This window comes from Equus caballus, chromosome 14 (genome assembly GCF_041296265.1).
Source record: "Equus caballus isolate H_3958 breed thoroughbred chromosome 14, TB-T2T, whole genome shotgun sequence".
NCBI lineage: Eukaryota > Metazoa > Chordata > Mammalia > Perissodactyla > Equidae > Equus > Equus caballus.
This window is the reverse complement of record NC_091697.1, coordinates 75,325,212-75,351,758: the sequence shown is the minus strand read 5'-3', so window position 1 is coordinate 75,351,758 and position 26,547 is coordinate 75,325,212. Positions and strand designations below refer to the sequence as shown.

General features: G+C 38.1%; 1 protein-coding gene across 5 annotated transcripts in view; it reads right to left on the bottom strand.

Annotated features, from left to right (window-relative positions):
• The window catches only part of EPB41L4A (erythrocyte membrane protein band 4.1 like 4A), a 249,198-nt gene that overhangs the window by 99,933 nt on the left and 122,718 nt on the right, over window positions 1-26,547 (bottom strand). For all 5 annotated transcript variants that reach the window (XM_014730732.3, XM_023617865.2, XM_070234449.1 and 2 more), the window contains exons 3-4: window positions 21,812-21,863; window positions 14,716-14,794 (exon numbers count right to left, since the gene is read on the bottom strand). In XM_014730732.3, coding sequence (XP_014586218.1) covers window positions 14,716-14,794; window positions 21,812-21,863 — 131 coding nt within the window. The remainder of the gene's footprint in view (window positions 1-14,715; window positions 14,795-21,811; window positions 21,864-26,547) is intronic.

Below are 26,547 nucleotides of genomic sequence, written 5' to 3'. Positions count from 1 at the left end.
TTTGCTGAGGAAGACTGGCCCTGAGCTAACATCCACGCCCATCTTCCTCTACTTTATATGTGGGATGCCTGCCACAGCATAGCTTGCCAAACAGCGCCATGTCCGCACCCGGGATCCAAACCGGCAAACCCCAGGACGCCGAATTAAACGTGTGAACTTAACCACTGTGCCACCGGGCCAGCCCTGTAAGGTGACTCTTGATGTCATTAGAAAAGGCAGAAAAAAGCAAAGGAAATGAACTACAAAAATCAGCTGTGATAAGTTTCTCTTTTCCAAATGTTCACAACCAAAGCCCTTAGTGAGGGAATCCAAATGTTAGATGCTACTCTGATTATTCCTAGAAGACTGATATCAATTTTGATTGCACCCACAGGCTTAAGTGAAAATCTGCTTAATGTCTTGTGTTTCCCCCTGCGCATTTCACTAAATGGCACCACAGTTCTCCAGACACTAAAGTAAGAAAAATCTAGCAACAGTCTGCAACCCAAGGCACCCACATTCAATCATCTGTTATTTTTTGGAATCCATACTTCTCTCCATCTCCTAGTCCAGGTCACTATCCACTGAATTTCTAAAACCTTCACTGCTCTGCCATCATTCATACTGATCTCCCTTCCAACCACCTTCCCAAGAGGTAAAGAGGATTCTTAAGAGGTAAAAACAATCACTTCACTCTCTTGATTAAAAAACAAAACAAAATAAAAAATTTTGCCTTCAGGATAAAAGTTCAAGATCCTTAAGACAGCTTGTAAGACTTGTGCTTACTTCTTGAGCCAAATCTCTTGCCGTTAACCAACAACTACCCCGACTCCTCAACTTGCATTCTCTTTTCCAGCCCCACTTAACTACTTTCCATTCCCCGAATGCTTATCTTGGATATCAAATTCACTTTGCTATAATTATCTGCGCTCCTCTTGAAGAGGAGAAAAGCAGAGTAAAGTGATATTAGCAGAACTTATATGCAAAAGCTTATAAACTAAAGAGACATTTCACTAGAATTCTACTGCTTGCTGGAAACTTGCATTTAGCTACACTCTCTTGCTCTGTTGTTAACTTGGAATTTATTTTCCTGCAAGTGTATTGATTTTAGGAAATGGGTCACAGATGCATGTTTGTCTTGCTTTATTAAGACTTTTATAAGTCTTATAAGACTTTTATAAGTATTTGACCGAATAGTCAAATTCTCTGCCAAATACAGAAACTGAGGAACCTAATCCCACAAGAGTTTGCTTTAAAGAGAAAGGAAAAGAGAGAGGGAGGGAGATGAAAAATCAATGAGAGCTGAAAGAGAAAGACAGATACAAAGAAACAGGAACCATATCCCATTGGTGACTGTGTTCCCAGTATACAGGGCTCAGCACACAGCAGCTGCTCAATAAATATTTGTTGACTTAATGGATGGATATGTGAATAAAGAGAGAAACAGATGAAAATGGAAAAAACTGCACATTCTTTGCTGTCTCTAATAAATTCATGAAGAGAAAAAAAAATGACATCTGTTCAAACTTCCCTGGACAGCCTGCCTTTTAAAGATACCAGAGATCTTCAGGCCAGCCTGGTGGCATAGTGGTTAAGCATGTGCACTCCACCTCGGTAGCCTGGGGTTTGCAGGTTCAGATCCCAGGCATGGACCTACACACCATTCATCAAGCCATGCTATGGCAGCATCCCAAAGAGAAAGACTGGCACAGATGTTAGCTCAGCAACAATCTTCCTCAAGCAAAAAGAGAAAGATTGGCAACAGATATTAGCTCAGAGCCAATCTTCCTCACCAACGCTAAAATCAAAGAAGACAAGAAAACTATTTTTAATTAAGAACTTGATTAATCTTTATCACAGCAAGCATCATATTAGTTTTATATAAGACAAATTTACACTACAGTAAAGTCATATTTTTATATGCTAAACAAACACTTTATCGTAGCTCAGGGCCTACTTTTAATTAACCATATATAACTTGTTTTGTCCATTTTAGGGAACTTAGAGTATAATGTTTTATTTGAATTACAGATTTAGAATTGCTGAGTCATTCTTTCTGTGTCATTCTGATTGGATGCTTGAGTCCTTGTTTATCTCTGATTTAATTAGGATGACACTAAATCCCAGGTTGCCTAGGACTGCTATAGTTTATCCCTATTATATATGGCTAATTATTAATAACTATTCATCATTTTCCAAAGTGTCAGGGTTTGGACAATAAATTATATCATGACTCTAGTTATATTGAATCCCTATTAGAGAAAAAAAAATGCTGATTAAAAATGATCCACTTAATAAGGAAGACTTCCAGAACACATTCTGGTGCCAAGCAGAGGCTTCATAAAGCAATTACTGGTTATCTTTTCATGTAAATTAACACAGTGGTGTACATGCACTGTCTCCTAAGCTAGACTGTGAACCCTGGGGGAGGAGTGCTCCATCTTCCACCCTATCCCCAGTTATCACAACACTATAACCAGTACAACAAAAGCGAAAGTCTCGAAATATTGGCCTCGTAGTTTTCCATTTATTTGACCTTCACTGAAAAGAGCTAAATTGACATTAAGGATGTAGAAGCTGTTGAGCTCCATCAACAATTTAGCAAGCATCAGAGGCAAGAAGAATGGCAAATGAGATTTGCTTAAAGAAGGGGCAGGAAGATCACGTTTTTTTCAAGAACCCAAACAAAAGGTTCCTCTGAGATTCTGTGGCCAAAGACAGTCAAGAATGCTCACATCAAAGAAACTTGAAGTGCACCTTCCAATGATATAAGCCAAAGGAATCTGTAGAAAGAAGAACAAAGCTGGAGGGATCACATTCCCTGATTTCAAACTATACTACAAAGCTATAGTAATCAAACCAGTATAGTACTGGCACAAAAACAGACACATAGATCAATGGAATAGAATAGAAAACCCAGAAATAAATTCACACTTACATGCTTAATCTATGACAAAGGAGGCAAGAATATATAATGGGGAAAACACAGTCTCTTCAGTAAATGGTGTTGGGAAAACTGGACAGCTACATGCAAAAGAATGAAAACTGAACCACGTTTTTACACCATACAAAAAAATAAAGTCAAAATGGATTAAAGACTTAAATCTAAGACCTGAAACCATAAAACTTCTAGAAGAAAAAACATAGTCAGCTCTTTGACATTGGTCTTAGCAGTATTTTTTTTAATCTGTCTCCTCAGGCAAAGGCAACAAAAGCCAAAATAAACAAATAGGACTACATCAAATTAAAAAGTTTCTACACAGTGAAGGAAATCATCAGCAAAGTGAAAAGGCAAACTACTGAATAGGAGAAGTATTTCCAAATGATATGTGTGATAAGGAGTTAATATCCAAAATACATAAAGAACTCATATAACTCAACATCAAAAAATCAAAGAATCCAGTGACATCAGCATCATGGTGAAGTGAACTGTTCCCTTAGGCTCACTCCACTAAGATACAATGAAAAGGACATTCATTAACAGAAAGGGGACTCACACAACACAATAGACGTGTGAGAGATCCAGGCAGCCATACATCTCAAGGCAAGAGTACTGCATCCCCTGGAAAGCAGTAGAAAGAGGTAAGTGGATCTCCTCCCCATCCCCAGCACAATGAACTAGGGAGTGGGACCTCACACAGTGGCTGGCGTGCAACTCTGACAAGAGACGGGGGAAAACGCAGCCCTCGGCTGGAATGCTTTCACTCTTGGAGTTGCTTCCCAGCCTGTGGGAAAGCTCCACATTGAGGCAGCTAGGTCATTGTGGGGGCATGTCCACGAAGCCAAGCACCTCAGGCAGGCTGCCAGAGAGTGTAGAGCGGAAGTGTGGGCAGGAAGGAAAGAGCTCCCTCCCCTCCATCCCACCTAGCACCACAGCTCGGCTGGTCAGCCAGGGTTAGGCATCCCCACCAGAGCACCTGTACTTGTGTGTGTGAAACAGCGGTGGCCAGACACATAGCACTCTATCAACACAACTTCCAACAGACAGGCACAACCGCCAGAGGATGTGGCGGGCTCAGAAAACACAGCTCCTATCCCCACCAAGTGGCGGCAGATGGAATCTGTGACTAGACATTACAATTATGTGCCAGCAAAAGTCCACCCCATCAAAGAGCACGAAGAGGTATATCAACACTCCAGACAAGAAGAAAAATAACAAGCATCCAGAAAACAATCTTGAACTCATAGAAATTTACAATCTAAATGACAGAGAATTCAAAATAGTTCTCATAAAGAAACTCAACAAGTTACAAGAAAACTCAGAAAGACAGTTCAAAGAACTCAGGAATAAAATTAATGAGCAGAGAGAATTCTTCACAAAAGAGATTGAAACTCAAAAAAAAACATGCTGGAGATCAAAAACACAATGAATGAGATAAAAATATCTAAAATCTTTAAAAAACAGAGCAGACATTATGGAGGACAGACTTAGTAATTTAGAGGACAGAAATATAGAAATGCTTCAGGTGGAGAAGGAGAGAGAACTGAGACTAAAAAGAAATGAAGAAATTCTCTGAGAAATATCCAACTCAATTAGGAAATGCAACATACGGATTATAGGTATTCCACAGGGAGATGTGAGGGAGAAAGGAGGAGAGAGCTTGTTCAAAAGAATAATAGCTGAGAACTTCCCAAATCTGAGGAAGGAGATGGGATTACATGTGAATGAACATAATAGAACTCCTAATAACATCAACGTAAAAAGACCTCCTCCAAGGCATATATTAGTAAAACTGGCAAAAGTCAATGACAAAGAAAAATATTAAGGGCAGCAAGGCAGAAGAAAATAACCTGCAAAGGAACCCCAATCAGGCTTTCAATGGATATCTCAGCAGAAAACTTACAGGCTAGGAGAGAGTGGAATGATATATTCAAAATTCTGAAAGACAAAAACTCCAGCCAAGAATACTCTAACCAGTGAAAATATCCTTCAGATACAACAGAGAAATAAAAAGTTTCCCAGATAAACAAAAGCTGAGGGAGTTCATGGCCACAAGACCCCCACTACAAGAAATGATCAAGAAGGCCCTCATACCTGAAAATAAAAAGAAAGGGTTTACAAAGCCTTCAGCGAGGAGATAAATAGACAGAAAAAAATCAGAAAATTGCAGCTCTCTATCAGAACAGATTAACAAACACTTAATTACAACATTAAAGATAAAGGGAAGGAAAGCATCAAAAATAACAATCATTTCATTTTAATCACAAACTCACAACACAAAATGTAAGTTGTGACAACAATAACTTAGACAGGGAAGAGGAAAGAGATAAAACCTGCTTAGGCTAAGGAGATAAGAGGCTATCAGAAAATGGACTATCTCATCTATAAGATCTTTTATACAAACCTCATGGTAACCACTAAACAAAAAATCAGAACAAAGACACAAATGATAAATAAAGAGAACACTGAGAAAACCATCATAGAAAAATCACCAAACTGAAATCACAGTTGGAAATACAAGGGAAATACAGAACAACTGGAAAACAGGAGATAAAATGGCAGTATTAAGCTCTCAATTATCAATAATCACTCTAAATGTAAATGGATTGAGTTCTCCAATCAAAAGACACAGAGTGGTGGGATGGATTAAAAAACAATATGCTGCCTTCAGGAAACACATCTCAGCTCTAAAGACAAACACAGGATCAGAGTGAAGGGATGGAAGACAATACTCCAAGCAATGGCAAACAAAAGAAAGCAGATGTTGCCATACTTATATCTGACAAAGTAGACTTCAAGATAAAAAACGCAATGAGAGACAAAGAGAGGCAGTATATAATGATAAAAGGGACACTTCATCAAGAGGACATAACACATATAAATACATACACAGCTAACACAGGAGCACCAAAGAACATAAAGCAACTATTAACAGACCTAGGAGGAGAAGTAATGACAACACAATAATTGTAGGAGATCGCAACTTCACACTTACATCAATGGATAGATCATCCAGACAGAAAGTCAATAAGAAATAGTGGAATTAAACAAAAAACTAGACCAAATGGACTTAATAGACATATATAGAACACTCCATCCAAAAACGAGAAAATACACATTCTTCTCAAGTGCACATAGAACATTCTCAAAGATAAGCCATATGTTGGGAAACAAGGCAAGCTTCAATAAATTTAAGAAAATCAAAATCATATCAAACATCTTTCTTGACGATAATGCTATGAAACTAGAAATCAACTATAAGAAAAAAGCTGGGAAAATGATAAATATGTGCAAACTAAACAACATGCTACTGAAGAACCAACGGATCAATGAAGAAATTGAAGGAGAAATCAAAAAATATCTAAAGACAAATGAAAATGAAAATACATCATACCAACTCATATAGAATGCAGCAAAAGCAGTCCTAAGAGGGAAATTCATAGCAATACAGACCTCCTTAACAAACAAGGAAAATCTCAAATAAGCAATCTTAAGCTACATCTAACAGAACTAGAAAAAGAAGAACAAAGTTCAAAGTCAGTAGAAGGAGGAAAATAATAAAAATCAGAGCAAAAGTAAATGAAAGTGAAACCACAAAAACAGTACAAAGATCAATGAAACTTAAGAGCTGTTTCTTTGAGAAGATAAACAAAATTGACAAACTGTTAGCTAGGCTCACTAAGAAAAAAAAGAGAGAAGGCTCAAGTAAATAAAATTAGAAATGAAAGAAGAGATATTACAATGGCCACCACAGAAATACAAATGTTTATTAGAGAATACTATGAAAGACTATATGACAACAAATTGGACAACGTGGAAGAAATGGATAAATTCTTAGTCTCATACAATCTCCCAAAACTGAATCAAGAAGAAATAGAGGGGGCTGGCTCCATGGCCGAGTGGTTAACTTCGCGCACTCCGCTGTGGTGGCCCAGGGTTCGGATCCTGGGCGCGGACATGGCACCATTTGTCAGGCCATGTTGAGGTGGCGTCCCACATCCCACAACTAGAAGGATGTGCAACTAAGATATACAACCGTGTACAGGGGAGGTTTGGGGAGATAAAGCAGAAAAAAAAAAAAAGAAGATTGGCAACAGTTGTTAGCACAGGTGCCAATCTTTGAAAAAAGAAAAAAAAAAAGGAGGATTGGCAACAGTTGTTAGCCCAGGTGCCAATCTTTAAGAAAAAAAAAAGAAGAAGAAGAAATAGAAAATTTGATTAGACCAATCACAAGTAGAGACTGAAACAGTAATCAAAAACTTAAATAAAAGTCCAGGACCAGATGACTTCTCTTGAGAATTCTACCAAACATTCAAAGAAGGCTTAGTACCTATCTTCTCAATCTATTCCAAAAAACTGAAGACGACAAAACACTTCCTAACTCATTCTATGAGGCCAACATCACCCTGATCCCAAAGCCAGACAAGGACAACACAAAGAAGGAAAATTATAGGCCAAAATCGCAGATGAACATAGATGGAAAAATCCTCAACAAAATATTCACAAACCAAAGACAGAAATACATTAAAAAGGATCACACACCATGAGCAAGTGGGATTTATACCAGGGATGCAAAGATGGTTCAACATCTGCAAATCAATCAATGTGATGCACTACATTAACAAAATGAGAAATAAAAACTACATGATTATCTCAACAGACACAGAGAAAGCATTTGATAAGATCCAACATCCATTTATGCTAAAAACTCTCAATAAAATGGGTAAAGAAGGAAAGAACCTCAATATAATAACTGCCATATATGACAAACCCACACCAAACATCATACTCAATGGGAAAAAACTGAAAGCCATCCTTTTGAGAACAAGAACAAGACAAGGATGCCTGCTCTCACCACTCCTATTCAATATACTACTGGAGGTTTTGGCCAGAGCAATTAGGTAAGAAATAAAAGGTATCCAAATTAGAAAGGAAGAAGTAAAACTCTCACTGTTTGCAGATGACATGATTCCATATATAGAAAACCCTAAAGACTCCATTGAAAAACTATTAGAAATAATCAACAACTACAGCAAAATTGCAGGGTACAAAATCAACTAACAAAAATCAGTTGCATTTCTATACTCTAATAACAAATTAACAGAAAATGAACTGAAGAATAAAATCCCATTTACAATCGCAACAAAAACAATAAAATATCTAGGAATAAATTTAACCAAAGAGGTGAAAAACCTATACAATGAAAACTATAAGACATTATTGAAAGAAACCGATGAGGACATAAAGAAATGGAAAGATATTCCAAGCACATGGATTGGAAGAATACACATAGCTAAAATGTCCATATTACCTAAAGCAATCCACAGATTCAATGCAATCCCACACACAATCCCAATGACACTCTTCATGGAAATAAAACAAAGAATCCTAAAATTCATATGGAGCAACAAAAGATCCTGAATAACTAAAGCAATCCTGAGGGGAAAGAACAAAGCTGAAGGCATCACAATCCCAGACTTAAAAATTTACTACGAAACTATAGTTATGAAAACAATATGGTACTGGTACAAAAACAGACACACAGATCAATGTAACAGAACTGAAAACCCAGAAATAAGACCACATATCTACGGACAGCTAATCTTTGATGAAGGAGCCAAGAACACACAATGGAGAAACGAAAGTCTCTTCAATAAATGGTGTTGGGAAAACTGGACAGCCACATGCAAATGAATGAAAGTAGACCATTATCTTACTCCATACACAAAAATTAACTCAAAATGGATTAGCGACTTAAAGGTAAGACACGAAACCATAAAGCTCCTAGAATAAAATATAGGCAGTACCCTCTTTAGCATTGGTCTTAGCAGCATCTTTTTGAATACCACATCTACTTTGGCAAGAGAAACAAAAGAAAAAGTAAACAAATGGGACTACATCAGACTAAAGAGCTTCTGCGAGGCAAAGGAAATGAGGAACAAAACAAAAAGACAACTCATCAACTAGGATAAAATATTTGCAAATCATATATCTGACTAGGGGTTAATCTCCGAAATATATAAAGAACTCATACAATTCAACAACAACAACAACAAAAACCCGATCAGAAAATGGGCAGAAGATATAAACAGACATTGTTCCAAAGAAGATATACAGATGGTCAATAGGCACATGAAAAGATGTTCAACATCACTAACCATCAGGGAAATGCAAATAAAAACTACAATGAGATATCACCTTACACCCGTTAAAATGGCTATAATTACCAAGACAAAACATAACACATATTGGAGAAGATGTGGAGAAAAGGGAACCCTTGTAGACTGTTGGTGGGAATGTAAATTGATGCAGCGACTATGGAAAACAGTATGGAAATTTCTCAAAAAAATAAAAATAGAAATATCATATGACCCAGCTATTCCACTACTGGGTATTTATCAAAAGAAATTGAAATCAACAATTTGAAGAGACTCATGCACCCCTATGTTCACTGCAACATTATTCACAATGGCCAAGACATGGAAGCAACCCAAGAGTCCATCAAATGATGAATGGATAAAGAAGATGTGGTATATACATACAATGGAACACTACTCAGCCATAAAAAAGACAAAATCATCCCATTTGCAACAACATGGATGGATCTTGAGGGTATGATGTTAAGTGAAACAAGCCAGACAGAGAAAGACAAACATCACACAATTTCACTCATATGTGGAAGATAAACAAACACATGGACAAAGAGAACAGATAAGTGCTTACCAGAGGGGAAGTGGGTTGGGGGATGGGCACAAAGGGTAAAAGGACACATATACATATGGTGACTGACAAATAATAATGTGCACCTGAAATTTCACAATGTCATAAACTATCATGAGCTCAATAAAATAATAATTAAAAAAAAGAATCCAATCAAAAAATGGGCAGAGGACCTGAACAGTCATTTTTCTAAAGAAGACACATGGATGTCCAACAGATACATGAAAAGATGCTCAACATCACTAATGATCAGAGAAATGCAAATTAAAACTACAATGAGATATCACTTCATGCCTATCAAAATGGCCATTATAAAAATGACAATAAATAACAAGTCTTGGCAAGGATGTAGAGAAAAGGGAAACCTTGTAGACTATTGGTGGGAATGTAAATTGATACAGCCACTATGGAAAACAGTACAGAGGTTTCTTAAACAATTAAACAATTTGTTTCTTAAATTGTTTCTTCAACAATTAAAAATAGAACTACCATATGATCCAGCAATTCCACTTCTGGGTATTTATCCAAAGGAAGCAACAACAACAAAAAGAACCCAGTAATTCGAAAAGATGCATGCACCCAAATGACTGGAGACCCTCCCTGGTGAGGAAACTGAAATATGTGGGGACAAGAAGAAGTTTGATTTCTGGTACCAGCTGAATGTGATACTGAAGAATTATCTAAGAGAAGAGTACCTACCCACATGGAAGGCAGGATTGTTTTCCGCATCCCACCAAGACTGAACAAAGCATTTGATAGGAGCCTAATCAGTTTGGATAAAACTTAAAAGTGAGGCACAAAAGGAAATGTTTAAATAATAACATAATTTTGAACACTGTGGGGAAAATGGCAGGTATGGCTTAAGAAGAAGAAAAATAGTAGAGGAAGCAACCACTAATTCTCAAGAGAAAGCGACAAAAGAGATTGGGAATAACACTTGCCTCAGAAGTTTAAAGCCGATGATTAAGATACAGGAATAAATAATAATATCACCTTACATGTGTAAAGTCTTTTATAGTTCACAAATTTCTTTTACACCCATACTGGAATATGACCTTCACCTCAACTCTGCTGTATTGAGGACCATTATCTTCACTTATGAAGGAGACAGGGACTCCAGAAGTGAATATGTAACTGAAGGTCACTCAACAGTAAAGAAGGTAAAACAGGCTGATCTTCACAAAGTGACAAATATGGATTCTTAAAAAAAAAAATAACGGTAATTGACGAGTTTAACGTCATCCACCAAGAAAATACTATAAAATATCATAAAATAAACTAAGAAATAAACACCTGTTTTTAGAAGCTAAAGAACGCTCATTATGATCAAGTTATTTGGAACTACGACTACTTTCGTTTTCAGAAATAGGACTGGAACCCTCTCTCTCTTTGGTCACTACTGAATCTTCTCAATACTCAGTGCACTGGAACACCATGCTCCACATAGTTAGTGAATGAAGGGTAGGCAAGCGAGTGAGTGAATTCTGTCTCTAAGTACAAACTCAAGAAATGCAGGCTAGAGGGAAGAAGTAGGATGATTCACAGTTAAATGAACAACTATACCCAGAAAGTTCTAATTAAAAGATTGACTTTAGCCTGGAAGACCTATCTCAGGGCACCAAGTTGTTCTTTTCCTCCTTAATATAGTAATCAGTAACTTGAAAACATAAAGTAATTACCATTATTTCCATTTTAGCTACCCTTACCATCTACTGCTGGTGGTCTAGTGGTTAAGATTCAGCAGTCTCACCACCAAGGCCTGGGTTCATTTCCAGGCAGGGAACCACACCACAGTCTGCTGGTTGTCATACTGTAGCCGCTGCATGTTGCTGTGATGGTAAAAGCTATGCCACCAGTATTTCAAAGACCAGAGGGTCACTCATGGTGGACAGCTTTCAGCAGAGCTTCCAGATTAAGACAGACAAGGATGTGGACCTGGCCACCCACTTCTGAAAAGTTGGCCATGAAAACCCCATGAACACCAGTGGGGCATTGTTTGATATAGCACCAGAAGGCAAGAGCATAGCACAAAAAGACCAGGTAGGGTTCCACTCTGCTGTACACAGGGTTGCTAGGAGTAGGAATCAGCTGGACAGCACTAACAACAACAAACCATCTACTGAACACTTACATTTTTGCATTATGGTAAATACTTTGCATGTATTATCTTATATATTTCTCCCATCATCTTTTTGAAGAACTACTTTAATTCCACTTTACAGATGAGAAAATTGAAATTTTAAAAGGTTACGTAATATTCTCAGGAATACACAATGAGTGAGTGGCAGAGTAAAGATGCAAAACCCCAGCCTCTCCGACTCTAGGCCTGTCTTCTTAAGTAATATGTGTGTTATGCTTATCAAATCTGCAGAGGATACAGAACTATGAATGACAAAGAATATACGGAAGGCTGTCATAATATTTTGAATCAGAACTGAAAATAAGTTTAACAGATGTCATGAGAACATGAATTATTTAAAGGACTGATGAAGAGAAGAGAGATTAGATTTATTCTGCATAGACCTAGAAAGAAAACCTGGTACTGATGACAGACGTTCCAGGGATTTATTTCTTATTGAATTTCCCAATGCTTTTTGCAAGGTGGTAAGTTTTCCTGTCTTAAAAATGTTTACAAAGAAGTTCGCTGACCTGTCAGGAATGCTGCATATGAGGGAGGAGGTTAGGATATATGACCTCAGAGTCCCTCAACTTTATTTCAGAAAACATTTTTGAGCACATAGCAGGCACTCCAGGTTGATATGATTCTATTCACTTGTATCTTCCATGGTGTAGAACCTTATTTCCCTGTGCATCCCAATCACCTCTAGTTATTTCTCCTAAATACAACGTCCTTCTGGAATACAGCATCTAGTCATATATGTACATGATCATATGTGATCATACATGTACATGAGAAGATTCAATGCAGCATTATCTATAACTTTAAGAAAGGAAACAAGCTGGAGAGCCAACCACAAGGTCATGGTTAAATGAATTATAGAATACTCTGCAGGAGTAAAACAAATGGTTAAATTGTGAAAGAAGTCTGTACAATAGGTATAAAATAGCATGATTATTTTAAAAAACTATATGTATAGAAGAATAAGGAGAAGCATGCTTACTATAGCATTATTTTTCACATCAAAAAAATATAAACAACCTAAAAGCCAATACAGAGTAGGCTGGAACAATTTCCAAAGAAATGAAGCAGGATAAATGTTCAACTCGAAAATGCTGGCCTAAATATCATTTTCCTTTATTAGCATATATTGGCAGATTTTGCTTTTTGGTTTCAGTTTTTGCTTTTGCCAAAATTATGTCATGTAATTGACTCTCTTCTTAAGGTCCATTATACATGGGTAGGTGCAAATCCATGACTTTATCTCTAGGACATACTAAGTACATAGTGATACCACATTAAATGCACATTTACCTTATGTAAATTCAACTAAATCTTTTCTGCAAAAAATTATTATAGATCATGGTCGCTAACTGTAAGCCAATTACATTATCTCGTTCTCAACTAAATGATCTGGTCTAATACTTAAGGAAAAACACGTTGTACTAAACATATTGTGGGGTTGTACATTACACACAAATCCACGTATTCTATTAATGAGCTGTTAGTAGATTCCAAAGGGAAATTTCTGGTCATCATTAATATTTGGTGAACAGATGTGAAGTAATGCATTATAAAATACTGCTCTTTTTCCCCTTCTTAATACATTATTCCATTTAATGCTTACAAAATCCTTATGAGACAGATACATCTCCAATTTTACAGTTGAGGAAACTGAGGCACAGAGAGGTTACTAACAACCTCAAAATGAAGGACTTTCCTTGTATTTTCACAAAATGTTGTTTCCTTGCAATTCCCTAATGAGTTTTTATACCACTTGGACTCAGTTTCCCCATGAGCTCATGACTCAGAAATCACTCTTGATTGCAAAGACTATTCATGAAGTTCTAATGTAAATACCACCCCTCTCCTCAACATCTCCCCAACACAACAGCCCTTGTCCCATAGAAGTGCACTTGCAGAAAGCCTCAATGGGCAGCCCTGCTTTTCAGAGGGCTTGCTAACAATGTGGCGATGGAAGACGTGAATGCAGACATCAGCACGGTTCTAAAAGTGAGGCCTAATTATAGCACTTCAGAGTGGAACAGGAAAGGTCCAATTAGTCTACCCTCTTCTCACTCTTCTGTGTGCAGTCCAGAACCAAGACAAAAGAAAGTCTAAGGAAAAGGATGAAAGGATGGATAGAATCAAAACCATAGACTGCCTTGGTTATCAGAGATATGATTTCCAATTTTTTGAATAATACATTAGGTTTTACCTAATGATAGGGGTTCACTAGGAAAACTGATCACTTAGAGTTAAGTTACAGAAAACAGTTTTGTTTTCACTACCACGTGCAGTCAGGTCACTAGCGGAATACATGAAAACATAACACTATTGTCTGCTCCTTATAAGCCACTTTCAAATGCTGGCATTAAATATTTTAACAATACAATCAATGCCAATTGGAAAATCTGCCTTAACCAAAATAAACTATTTGATGACAAAGGTCATTAATATATTACAAAACATTAGTTGTCTTCTCTCCCTTAATACTAAAAGCAATTATCTTTTTATTTCCTATAGAGATAAATGAAATCCCCTGACAGCTGATATTTAAGCTGTAACCAATTAAGGAGAAATAACTGGCTCTTCAAATTTATATTTACATATGCAAACCAAGCATCAAAATATCCTTCCTTTAGCAGTTCAAAGGGCTACTTTTATATGACTACAAAGGCTGAATGCATCCTTCACAATAATGATACAGAAATATCCCATCACAGCAGATGCAAAATCTATCATCATGTTACCCAGGTTGATGCCATTGTTCAAACACATCTATCATCAGACAGTGATCTGTCTCATTGAATGCTAGTATAAATTTAAGTCTCACAGGAGATGCATTACAGAACACATGTAGACACATCCAAATGTTTGACCCCAATTTATTTCAAATAAAACCCTTTTATATATGCCATACATGTGATGTTCAAAAGCAAAGTCAACACCATACCTGGTTATTTCTTCTTTAAGATTACATGGATCTTCGGCATAGAATTTAATACCAAAATACAAAGTATACGGAGGTCCAGCTAAAACAAGAAATAGAAAATAATTAAATTTCCATTATAAACTAGTCAAAGTAGTAGGGTAATATTACAAAACTATTAAAAATTATACTCACCAAAAATATTTGCAAACCATATATTGGATAAGAGGTTAACATCCAAAATATATGCAGAACTCGTACAACTCAACAGCAAAAAAACAACTGAATTAAAAAATGGGCAAAGGACCAGAATAGACATTTTTCCAATAACAACATACAAATGGTCATACAGATACATGAAAAGGCGCTCAACATCACTAAATAGCAGGGAAATGCAAATCAAAACCACAATGAGATATCACCTCACACCTATAAGAATGGCTATTATCAAAAAGACAAGAGCGCTGGTGAGGATGTGGAGAAAAGGGAACCTTTGTATGCAGTTGGTGGGAATGTAAATTGGTACAGCTATTATATAACTGTACGGAAGTTCCTCAAAAAATTAAAAATAGAGTTACCATATGATCCAGCAATCCCACTACTAGGTATTTATCCAAAAGAAATGAAATCAGGATCTCAAAGAGATATCTGAATTCCCATGTTCACGCAGCATTACTCACAATATCCAAGATATGGAAGCAACCTAAGTGTCCATCAACAAATTAATGGATAAATAAAATGCAAAACACACACACAGGAATATTATTCAGCTGTAAAAAAGAAGGAAAGTCTCCTATCTGCAACAACATGGATGAACCTGAAGAATATTATGCTAGGTGAAATAAGCCAGACACAAAAAACAGATACTGCCTATCTCATTTATATGTGGAACCTAAAATAGTCACACACAGAGATGCAGAGAATAGAATGATGGTTGCCAGGGTCTGGGGGAGGGGGAATTGGGGAGATGTTGGTCAAAGGGTACAAAGTTTCAATTATGCAAGATGAATGAGTTCTGAGGACCTAATATACTGCCTGGCGACAACAATTAATACCGTATTATATACTTGAAATTTGCTAAGAGTAGAGATCTTAAACTAAATCTTCTCACCACGCCCCTCCCAACACACACACACACTGGTAACTAAGTAGAGGTGATAGATAAGTTACTTAGCTTAATTGTGGTGATATTTTCACAGTGTATACATATATCAAAACATCAAGTTTTACAGCTGAAATATATGCAATTTTTATATGTTAAAGATAGCTCAATAAAGGTGCTTAAAAATTATACTAGGAATTTCTAAAGACACAAGAAAAAATAAAAATGAGAAAGACAGAGTTCAGATGCATAAGAGTAGGATTTCAACCATGCAGGTAACTATGTGTGTAGGGTCTATGTGCTCATCAACACAGGAAAAAAGACAGGACCAAATACACCAAAATGTCGCCAGTTCTCACCTCTGGTTAGTGAGGTTACACACAATTTTTATTTATAATTTTTCACATTTTCTACAACATACATGTATTTTTTTTCATAATGAAGATTATTGATAAACAAAATAAATGGTTTTCTAACCATCCAACTATCACTAGCTATTGCAAAAAGTACAAAAAAAGTCTGCAAAAAGCCATAAACAACTTAAATGTTGAGGAACAGGTGGACCACTTAGGCCAAGCCCAGCACGTCCACAGGGTACCACACAACTGTTTAAACGGGCAGAGGGAGAACTTTATGTGCTGAAGGGGGAAGATCACCAATCTGTATTTCTGACTGCAAAATTATGACCCCTTTTGTGAAAAAAAGTTACCCATTAAAATGCGGGGTTTTGGGGGCTGGCCCCATGGCCGAGTGGTTAAGTTCACGCACTCCGCTGCAGGCGGCCCAGTGCTTCGTTGGTTCCAATCCTGGGCGCGGACATGGCACTGCTCATCAAACCACGCTGAGGCAGCGTCCCACATGCCACAACTAAAAAGACCCACAACGAAGAATATACAACTATGTACCAGGGTGCTTTGGGGAGAAAAAGGGAAAAAAATAAAATCTTTTAAAAAAAAAAATGCGTTTTGTTTTTTCCCCCTAGAATACGTAAGAAGTTAGTAATAATGGCAAATTTGGGGAAGAGGGACTGGAAACTTAATTTTTTTCCAGGCTTTACTGAGGTACAATTGACAAATTGTAAGATACTTAAAAAGTGTGTAATGTGACAATTTGATATATGCACACACTGTAAAGGATTCCCTTCATCAAGTTAATTAACACATCCATCCCCTCATCTACTTACTTTTTTTTTCCTGGTGAGAACATTTAAATTTTACTCTCAGCAAAATTGGTAAGTTAGAAATTTCTTACCTTTTTAAGAAAAATAATCGTCAGTGAGGCTACGTGGTAGGATTAGGGGCAATATTTGTCTCATTCGTAAACTCTTCTGAACTTAAGAATGTGGTCTTACATATTTAAGAAGACATTTCTCATCTCAGTCATTTACCACACAGAGAAGAACTACATGCACAAATACCAAATATATATGTGTAACAAAGCATGGAATTGTACCTACACAGGCAAACATAAAATATAATTAAACACTCACATTCTGCAAGAGAACACAAGCCTCTTGGGTGCCAGCCACATTTTATTATGCTTTTACTACAAATGTTTCTATTTCAGAGCATATGACTCTAACCTGCACTGTTTCCAAAACTGCATACTTCTGAGCAGTGTGGTAACTAAATCTTATATTAAATCCGTTTTAAAATGGATTTGTTACCTGGTGCACCAATTAGTATTCATAGTTTCTAATTTTTTAACAAAAGCTCTCCTACACAAATACAAAAGAAAAGACGCAAAGTATGTACCTCAGTAAGGATACTTCCACATACACATTGTGATCCCAAGGCTCTGACACTGTGTTATTGACAGAAAATAACCCTGGTCTTCCTGTTTTCATTTTTAACTGAGTAAAAGTCACAAATTTAGAAGCTGGGGAAAGGAACTTAAGTTGAACAACAGGTAATAAAGCCATAATGCATTTATAATATACAAACTATGTCATTATTTATTATATGATGACACATTCATGCTATGTTTGTAGAACACCCCAAAACCCCGTTCCTGGCACAGAGAAGACAACCAACACTGGGCCCCGCTCTGCTCTCCTCACCTATGCCTTTCTGTATAAGGCACTCCTTGGCCTCGAGCTTTTTTAAAAACTAAATTTTAAGACAGTTTGTTATAATTTCTTATAATTAGAGTTGATTTCATATGTTCAATCTCTATGTATACTTAATGTGTTTATATTTCTGACAAATACACCCCTGCCTCTACTACTGATGAAGATGTCAGAGAGGCACAGACTATTAAATATTTAGAAGAGCCAGGAAGTCCACCCTCTGCTGATCCATCTCTGTCAATCATGCTCTGTGTTACTGAGCAGATGGGTCCGCCTATGCCCGCAGGCCACTGGGGTTGGCATCGAGGGGGCGGGAGGAGCACACATGCTGCTGAGACCATGCACAAAGGGAAGAAGGCCTGTCCAGACTCCAGAATTGCTTTTATTCCCCGGAACGTGGCAGATTACATCCTACTTACCAGGCACAGCCATTTCAAACATGTTTAGTGATGAGCAGTTAAGCAGAATTTTGAAAAATACACAATTAAAAACATACAGGTTGGGGTAATTTTCTTTAAGGACTTTTGGCCCAAATCAGCCCTCTATTTCCCATTTAGATATAAAATGTTGTGTGTTCTAAATATAAGGCATCATTACCATTTGATTGCATTTGATAATGTACAAAAATATCTCATAAACATTCAATTCTCAACAACCACCTGGTAACATATGGAAGCAGATGAAGCTTCTAGGAGCAGCTTGCCTAAGATCACAAGGATCAGAAGCAAGTTTGCTAACACCTGAAGGTCAGTACTTTCTGACCTATACTATCAGCCTTCCAAGGAAAAACAAAATTATAATACCTTTAGAGTAAAGCAAAGACTTTCATATACATCACTGTGTTATAGATCAATCTAAGGCTATGGAAATGGACATTTTGGAGCAAGGATAATGTCTACCCAGATACGTTTCAGCTTCCTATTTTAAGACTGACTACAAAAATTAGGCACTGATGAAGCAAATTCTCAATTTATTCAATTATCCAATTTATTCAGGATTTATTATCCCGAATCCATGTTTTTCCAGAGAGTCTACCTTTAAGAAATCCTATATAAAGTAATTTAATATTGTTTCCCTTGAGCAAAAGAATACAGAAGCCAGAAATTGGGAATCCTCTAATCTACCTTTTGTGGAGACTAATTTCAAGACCTTTAATGATAAGAAAGAGTCTCCCATTAATTAGCTCAGGGAAGGGGGCTGGCCCAGTGGTGCAGCGGTTAAGTTAGCATGTTCTGCTTCTCGCCGGCCCGGGGTTTGCCAGTTCAGATCCCGGGTGTGGACACGGCACCGCTTGGCAAAAGCCATGCTGTGGTAGGCACCCCACATATAAAGTAGAGGAAGATGGGCATGGATGTTAGCTCAGGGCCAGTCTTCCTCAGCAAAAAGAGGAGGATTGGCAGCAGTTAGCTCAGGGCTAATCTTCCTCAAAAAAAATTTTTTTTAAAAATTAGCTCAGGGATAAATAAATCAAGACTTACCTATGAGAATCCTGGTGACTAGCAAGTACTCTATCATTTTTAGATATTCCTTCTGAATAATCTATTAGAGATTTAAGAGCCATTTTCCTTCATTAATTATCAAACTATTTCATGAGATGAAATATAAAGATTATGTATTCTTCAGTTATATAATCTTTCTTCAGTTGTATTATCAGTGTTTTATTCTTTCTACACATCAAAATTTTGATAGGACAACATTTAGGACGAGAAAGCAAGTGCATTATAGATTACAGATTTTTAAATAGAGTATTTCATATCGTAAAAAATAGATACTTCAAATGTGCTTAGGAACACTTCAATATTGCAGCTTAAATAATTCACATTTTTCTTCATCACGTGAATAGAAATCTCAACGTTTTAATAGAAAAATCTGTGAATTTATTTTAAAATAATCATTCCTGAAATTATTCTAATTTTCAAACTGGTATTTTTTAAGTATTTGGTTCAAATGGACAAGATAGATATTTACCGTATTTATTATTATACCTGAACCTTCCAGCAAAGTGCAGATTTTTAGGTCCCAAGGGAGAAGACTTTTTAAATTAGAACTCCTAGCACTTATATGAAGATACCTCATGGGAGTTATCTGCATTTATATCTAATCACATGTAACCTCATACGTCCCCTTGGCTTTCAGTAGGCATCTTCTCACTCGGGAAGAACATGGCACTAGAAGTCAGAAGACCAGGGATCTGGTCAGCCCTCTGCTACCAGCAAGCTTCTTATCCACAGCAAGTCACAAACCCCTTCTGCATTAGGAGTTACTCCTGTGTAGGCTGAGTAAGCAGAACTTGATGACGTCTAGGGTATATATTTTGAGGGTTCTTTCTCACTCCACAGGCCACCAGCCCCAGTCTCTGAAATTGCCGCCAAGTCCCATCCAGAAGGCTGGCCCCCTGGCAGCTGTTTGTACTGACTTTGAAAAAGCCAAGACAGGGGCCGGCCCAGTGGCACAGCAATTAAGTGAGTACATTCCGCTTCTCAGCGGCCCGGGGTTCGCTGCTTCAGATCCTGGGTGCGGACATGGCACTGCTTGGCACGCCATGCTGTGGTAGGCATCCCACATATAAAGTAGAGGAGGATGGGCATAGATGTTAGCTCAGGGCCAGGCTTCCTCAGCAAAAAGAGGAGGACTGGCAGTAGTTAGCTCAGGGCTAATCTTCCTCAAAAAAAAAAGAAAAGAAAAAGCCAACGCATAGTGGAGTGGACTGAGGTGAGCTGATGACTCAAACTGGGCTGGTCAGACTCACCCTTCCTAGAATTTGGAATTGCAATTCAGAGAGAGCCAGTCAGCCTCTGCTTGTGTGATGTGTAACTTGAAAACTGTGGAGGTTTCCACCACGGACATGGAGAAACAGAGAGAGCCAGTCCAAGGAGAGAAACAAAAATGATGCTGACGTTCAGAGAAACAATACTTGCTGAGTTCCTGATGGTTTTGCAGTTCCTAGTTCCCGATTCCTTTCTGAAGCATAGCTACGTTCCTGCCCTTGGGGCCCGTGCATGAAGCACCATGGGACCAATTTTACCACAAGGAACGAGCCAATACACATGGAAAAAATACAGACTCAGAGTGGGGGTAATAAAGGCCAGAAGAATCCACTAGATCTTATTAGCAATAATTTGCACATTAAAGCAAAACGTTTTAATGAGTAAAAAGTTTCAGTTGGGGATGATGAAAAAGTTTTGGAGATAGTGCCGATCGTTGCACAACAATGTAAATGTACTTAATGCCACTGCACTGTACACTCAAAGATGACTAAAATGATATATTTTGTTATATATTTTACCATAATTTTTTAAAATAATTTTTTTAAAAGTACTCTTTTGCATACTTAAGGACTGTTTATGTGCACACACATGTATGCGCAATTATAAACAAAAGTGTGGGTTATGAAATTAAGGTTATGGAATATAACCTTAATTATACTCTGAGTCACCTAATAAGATTCATACTGATACAACCAAAAGCTATCCCCTGAAAATAGATGGGTCCTTTCTGAAGCCATAGAAATCTTGCAGGACACAAAGGCACTCCTTAATTACTGACTCAGCAAACTGAATAACGTGAATGACAAAAACCACTCCTTAACCTGGGAAGTTCAAGCTCTTTAAGAGGTCAGATGTCCACCTCTTTTTCATATCAGTGCCTCTCTGCCCTGTCTGTTTTAAGGCGAAATTTTGAAGATAGGCAAACAGAAAAATCACCAACAAAAGTCAAGGCATACCACAAGCCAAATTCAACACTAAGATCCACTCAGAATCTTTATCAACTAAAATTTAATCAGAATTTGGAGAACGAGCCTGGCGATACATAAACACCTGTTTCCATATTCTGGTACTCGTGTTAGCGCTCATCCCTGTAGTACTAAAGCCTATTTCTTTGCCAAGCTAATCATGAACATTATATCATTTTCAAGACACTCTTTAACAAAGTTAAAATTAAATACCTACTGTTAATCAGTTCTTTGTGTTCAGCAAGGGTTTTTGCAGGATCCAGCCAATACTGTGTGAAGAAAAAAAGGGTAATTATAGAAATTAGTTGCTTTTCATTGGCCTTCACTTCAAGAATTTGCAAAGTCTAAGTTTAAATCACATTTAAATATTTAATAATAAAGCGTTTAACTTATATACACACAGAAACATACATAAGAGCTTTCTGTGGCTAGCACAGGAAAAGAAAAATGATGTTGATGTTGAGAGAGAAGCAGAGGAGAGAAACAGTAGTTGCTAGGTTCTGGATCGAATTCTCATACTGATTATAAGGGTCAGTAATATCAAGACGCTTATGAGTGAGAAAACAACGGCCATGGAGAATGCTCCCCATGTCTCTTTCCAAAGTCCCCATCACAACCCCCTACAGCCATGTCTCCCCCTAAAATGTCCTCACCCTCTTCACTTCCAGTCCTATTTCTTACAGGCATCACTGTTAGATGTTAGGAATAAAGCAAACAAATTAAATCAAATCCTCGTTAAGTATCCAGGAGATGCAGCTCAGCGCAGCTGCTAAGGGTCCGAGTCCCAGTGCAGACCCGGCTGGATTCCATCCTGGATCTCCCCTCCCCACCACCACGTAACTTCGAACAAGTTACTGGACGTCTCTGAACCATCCTCACAGGCCTGCTGTGAGGATGAAATGAGTTAATTCAAGTAAAGTCTTTAGACTAGCCCCTGGCTCATACTAAGTATGCTGCACATGCTAGTGATGATTATTATTAAGGTGTGACAGTCATTCTTAATAAGTGTCTTTACTTAGTCTAAGGTACTTGCTTATTAATTCAAATTAATCTTTAACGAACAGAATTTCAGACAATGAGGAGAGAATTCTGGCCCCAAGGAGAGGCCTTCCTTTAAATCCCACCTTTGTGAAATAAAAATCACTGAAAGGAAAAGAAACATGCCTTCAGCCTTGTCTCTCCATCTGAGGGAAGAGCAAGAGAGAAGCAGACAAAGCACAGACAAGCATCAAGGTTGCCCCAGAAGCACAGGGTCAAAGGGACTCCAGCACCCTGGAGGCTCAGGGGAGGGCAGAGGTGGAACCTCTCTCCCCTGCTGTCCTTCACAAACGGTGGAGACCCAAGGGCCAGGCTAACCAGTTTCCATTTACTCTTGTTCCTGAATGAAGAAGGGACAATTCTCACAACAGGGAGGGAGCAGCCGGCCCACCTTGAGCAATTCATTCCCAGCACTTTCACGACGCCCTGGAGAAAACATCCTCACGGCCCTGACACCCCTGGGTCAGGAAGAGTCACAAGAAGAGTCCAAGAGAAACTTCCTGCCCAGGTTCCCCTTCCCCGCCCTTCAGTTAAGGGCAGAAATGCTCTCTGCTATTTAACAGTAGCAGTAATTATAAATAACAATTATAACATTTTATACAATCCTCTTACCTTTATTCCTAATTACATATACTGTAACAGTCATTCATACTAAATCTATGTCAGTCACTTTATCATAAGATTTTATTGCAGTACAAATTCCATTCATGTACGCATAATCTTTACTATTTGCCTCTCACAGAGCAGTTTCAGTTTTTCAACTTTTTATAAAGTAAAGGAATCAATATATATAAGTGTAGCAACTTATAATACAATATTCGTTATTCTGGTCCTTATCACTTCTCAATTTTTTTTTCCCCAAAGATTAGCACCTGAGCTAACATCTGTTGCCAATCTTTTTTTTCTTCTTCTTCTTCTTCTCCCCACAGCTCCCCGGTACATGGTTGTATATTCTAGTTGTAGGTCCTTCTGGTTGTGCTATGTGGGATGCCACCTCAGCATGGCTTTTTGAGTGGTGCTAGGTCCATGCCCAGGATCCAAACTGGTGAAACCCTGGGTCGCTGAAGCAGGGGGCACAAACTTAACCAACTGGCCTCAGGGCTGGTCCCTCACCTCTCAATTTTAAAGGTCTAGAATCACTCACTTTTAAAGTAAAAAAGATATCTGAAGCAGAGGCTATCATCAGTGAACTGCCTTTGGAGCCCACAGTGGCTTTGGTGTTAAAATAATGGTTCACAGGCAAACACTGATTCATCCAAGGAGAGTAGAAGTCACTCCATATGCTAAGCTGTGTGTTGGGCACAGAGCAGACCCTCGCCCCTAGGTATACAAAGCTACAGATGCTTCTCATGGAATGGAAACATTAGGTAGGGGGACTGTTTCTTGCCATTCATTTCACATTAATGATAATCTGTACAATTTTAAAATAAATCTCTTTCCTTGAGAGCAATCAGATTTGTGAAGCAAAAAGTATAATGAAGGTTCTGAGACGAATTAGAATGACAATTTTGCAGCAAAAAAAGGAGAGTCAAGAGTCAGTCAAAAGCTGTTCAATCAGCTCAGTGCACATTAGATATGCTAGGCATATCCGGCACTCGCCGTGCACAAATCTCATTTGATCCAAATGGAAACCAGGGGTTACAGAGGTCAGATGATGATAAATGCCCTAGAACATAAACAATAAACCCACTTACACTCAACCAAGGGAGAGAAATGACCTTGGAACCAAAGCAGCCATATTATGACAGCACTTGTCATCACCCATTATCAACAAGCAATCAAACACAGCTCATGTCTGATCACCATGAAACTTATCAGGCGTCTATGCCATAACTAAAGAGGAAAAAGGGCACAAGAATTTGCCGATAAACACAGTATCCCAGTTTTAAGGCTTACATCCAGAATATTCTGCGAATATCATTTACTCAACATTTATGGAATACCCACAATACATGTTTTTTTGTGTGTCATGTCAGATCCTGTCCTGGGGAGTGTGGGAAAACAAAGATGACTGAGACCTGCCCTTATCCTCCAGGCATTCACAGCCTAGCAGGAGACACACAGACACAGAACTACAACACAATGTGGTAAGTGAGATAACAAGGTGCATAAGATATGAGACATCTCATATATTTGAGACAATAAAATTATGTACAAAGAAAATTAGCACTGCGGGGTGAGTGAAGGAAGGTGTCACTGGTAAGAAAACCTTTGAACAGTGTGTTCACACATGAAAACTTTCCCAAAACACAGAAATGGAGGAGAACAGAGCCTTAAATTTTTACAAAAATCCTGTCTACCAGCTAAACTGCTCCTAAAGCAAACGAGTCCATTTTTAAGTGACAACACAGAATGTGATATTCCAAGTCCTATACAGTTGAGTACTATATTGAAGTTAGTTCTGCCCAATAGCTAACAAAGACGCAGCTAAATCAATGTTCACAGACTTCCAGAAAGAAAAGTGGTCATTCAGTCTTTCCATCTGCCCTGGTTGGCAGAAAGGGAGGAGCAGAGAACTCAGCATGGTTTACCGCGGTGCTGGGCTATGGAATGGTTTTTCCGAATTGCGCTTTGATGTGAAGCCGTCTTGCCTACCCAGACAGTCACAAGGAGAGACAGCCCTTTCTATCCCATTCTCTCTCAACATTCAGGCAGTTCATTCTCTAGGGAAATCTTTCAAACAATCACTCTCCCTCTCCCCTTTCCCCATCTCCTCTCTCTCTCCTATTTCAAACATATACCTTGTAGTTTATATATCCTAATAAGCTGGATTCGATCCTATTTTGTAGGAAGACAACAATTAACCAAAACAGACCCTGTTCTCTCATCCTGATTTCTACAGCAGGATTCCTAACATAGGAGAAGGTTAACAGACTGCAACCCCAGCACCCAATCGCCATGGAGTTGAGATGACAGCCCTCCTCGGCTCTGACCTTTGCCAGGATGCAAGAGGCCAGCAGTTAGATGGCCTTGCCTTCTCAGTCCTGTCAATCTTAGTAACAGCATTTATGTAACCCGGGGAGAAATGACAGGCTCAAGTTCCTCCTTACCCTCTGAGAGTCTTGGCTAAACACCCCGAGCGTCTTCCATCCACCTTGGCTGATAATGTCTCAATTTCATCAATTTGCTAGGTAACAGGCTCAGAATTAGATTTTAGAACTCTAACACTGTCCAGTAAATCAATACCCTAGGCTTCAAAAGATATATATTAAATTCAGGGTCCAACCTTTCATTCGACAACTGTGCCTTTGGAGTCTCCTAGAGTTCTAATACTAGAATAAACTCTAAAAAATTTTAGACAAAGGAAGGACAGCATGAAATAATAAAAGCTTTGCTGCATTTTATGTCACACTGGGCATCATGCTGATTCTCCTTTGGAGAATTTAAGAATGCCACAATGATATTTAATAATGTTTCCTATAGACCAAAAAAAGGCTTTAAAAGCACACATAGTTTTCATCAATGTAACAAAACCACCTCTTGATCTAAGGGAATATAGAGTTGAGCATCTGCAAGGGACAATGGAGCAACAAAGATCTCAAAAAATGATAGCACTGTTCATTCCTAGGACTCAATGTAATTTGCACATATGTTCCAAGAAATCGAGGACTGTGGTGATAGCTATTTGTGCTTTTCCCAAAGCCGCTGTAGACAGATCTCAGGACCGCTAAGCAACACTAACAGGACGTGGTTTTAATTTGTTCCTTGGTATGAATCACAGAGCCTTAGGACCTCAGGTAAAACCACTGTAACAGAGCTAACTCACAGCAGGGACAAAAACAAGGGCCTGTCACTGGGTGATCTACAGTGTGTGTGTGTGTGTAGGGGAAAGGCGGGGCAATCATAACTGGGCCCTATTTTTCAGCAAAAGTGAATTCTAATGAATCACTGTTAGACCATCTGGTTCTTCATGAA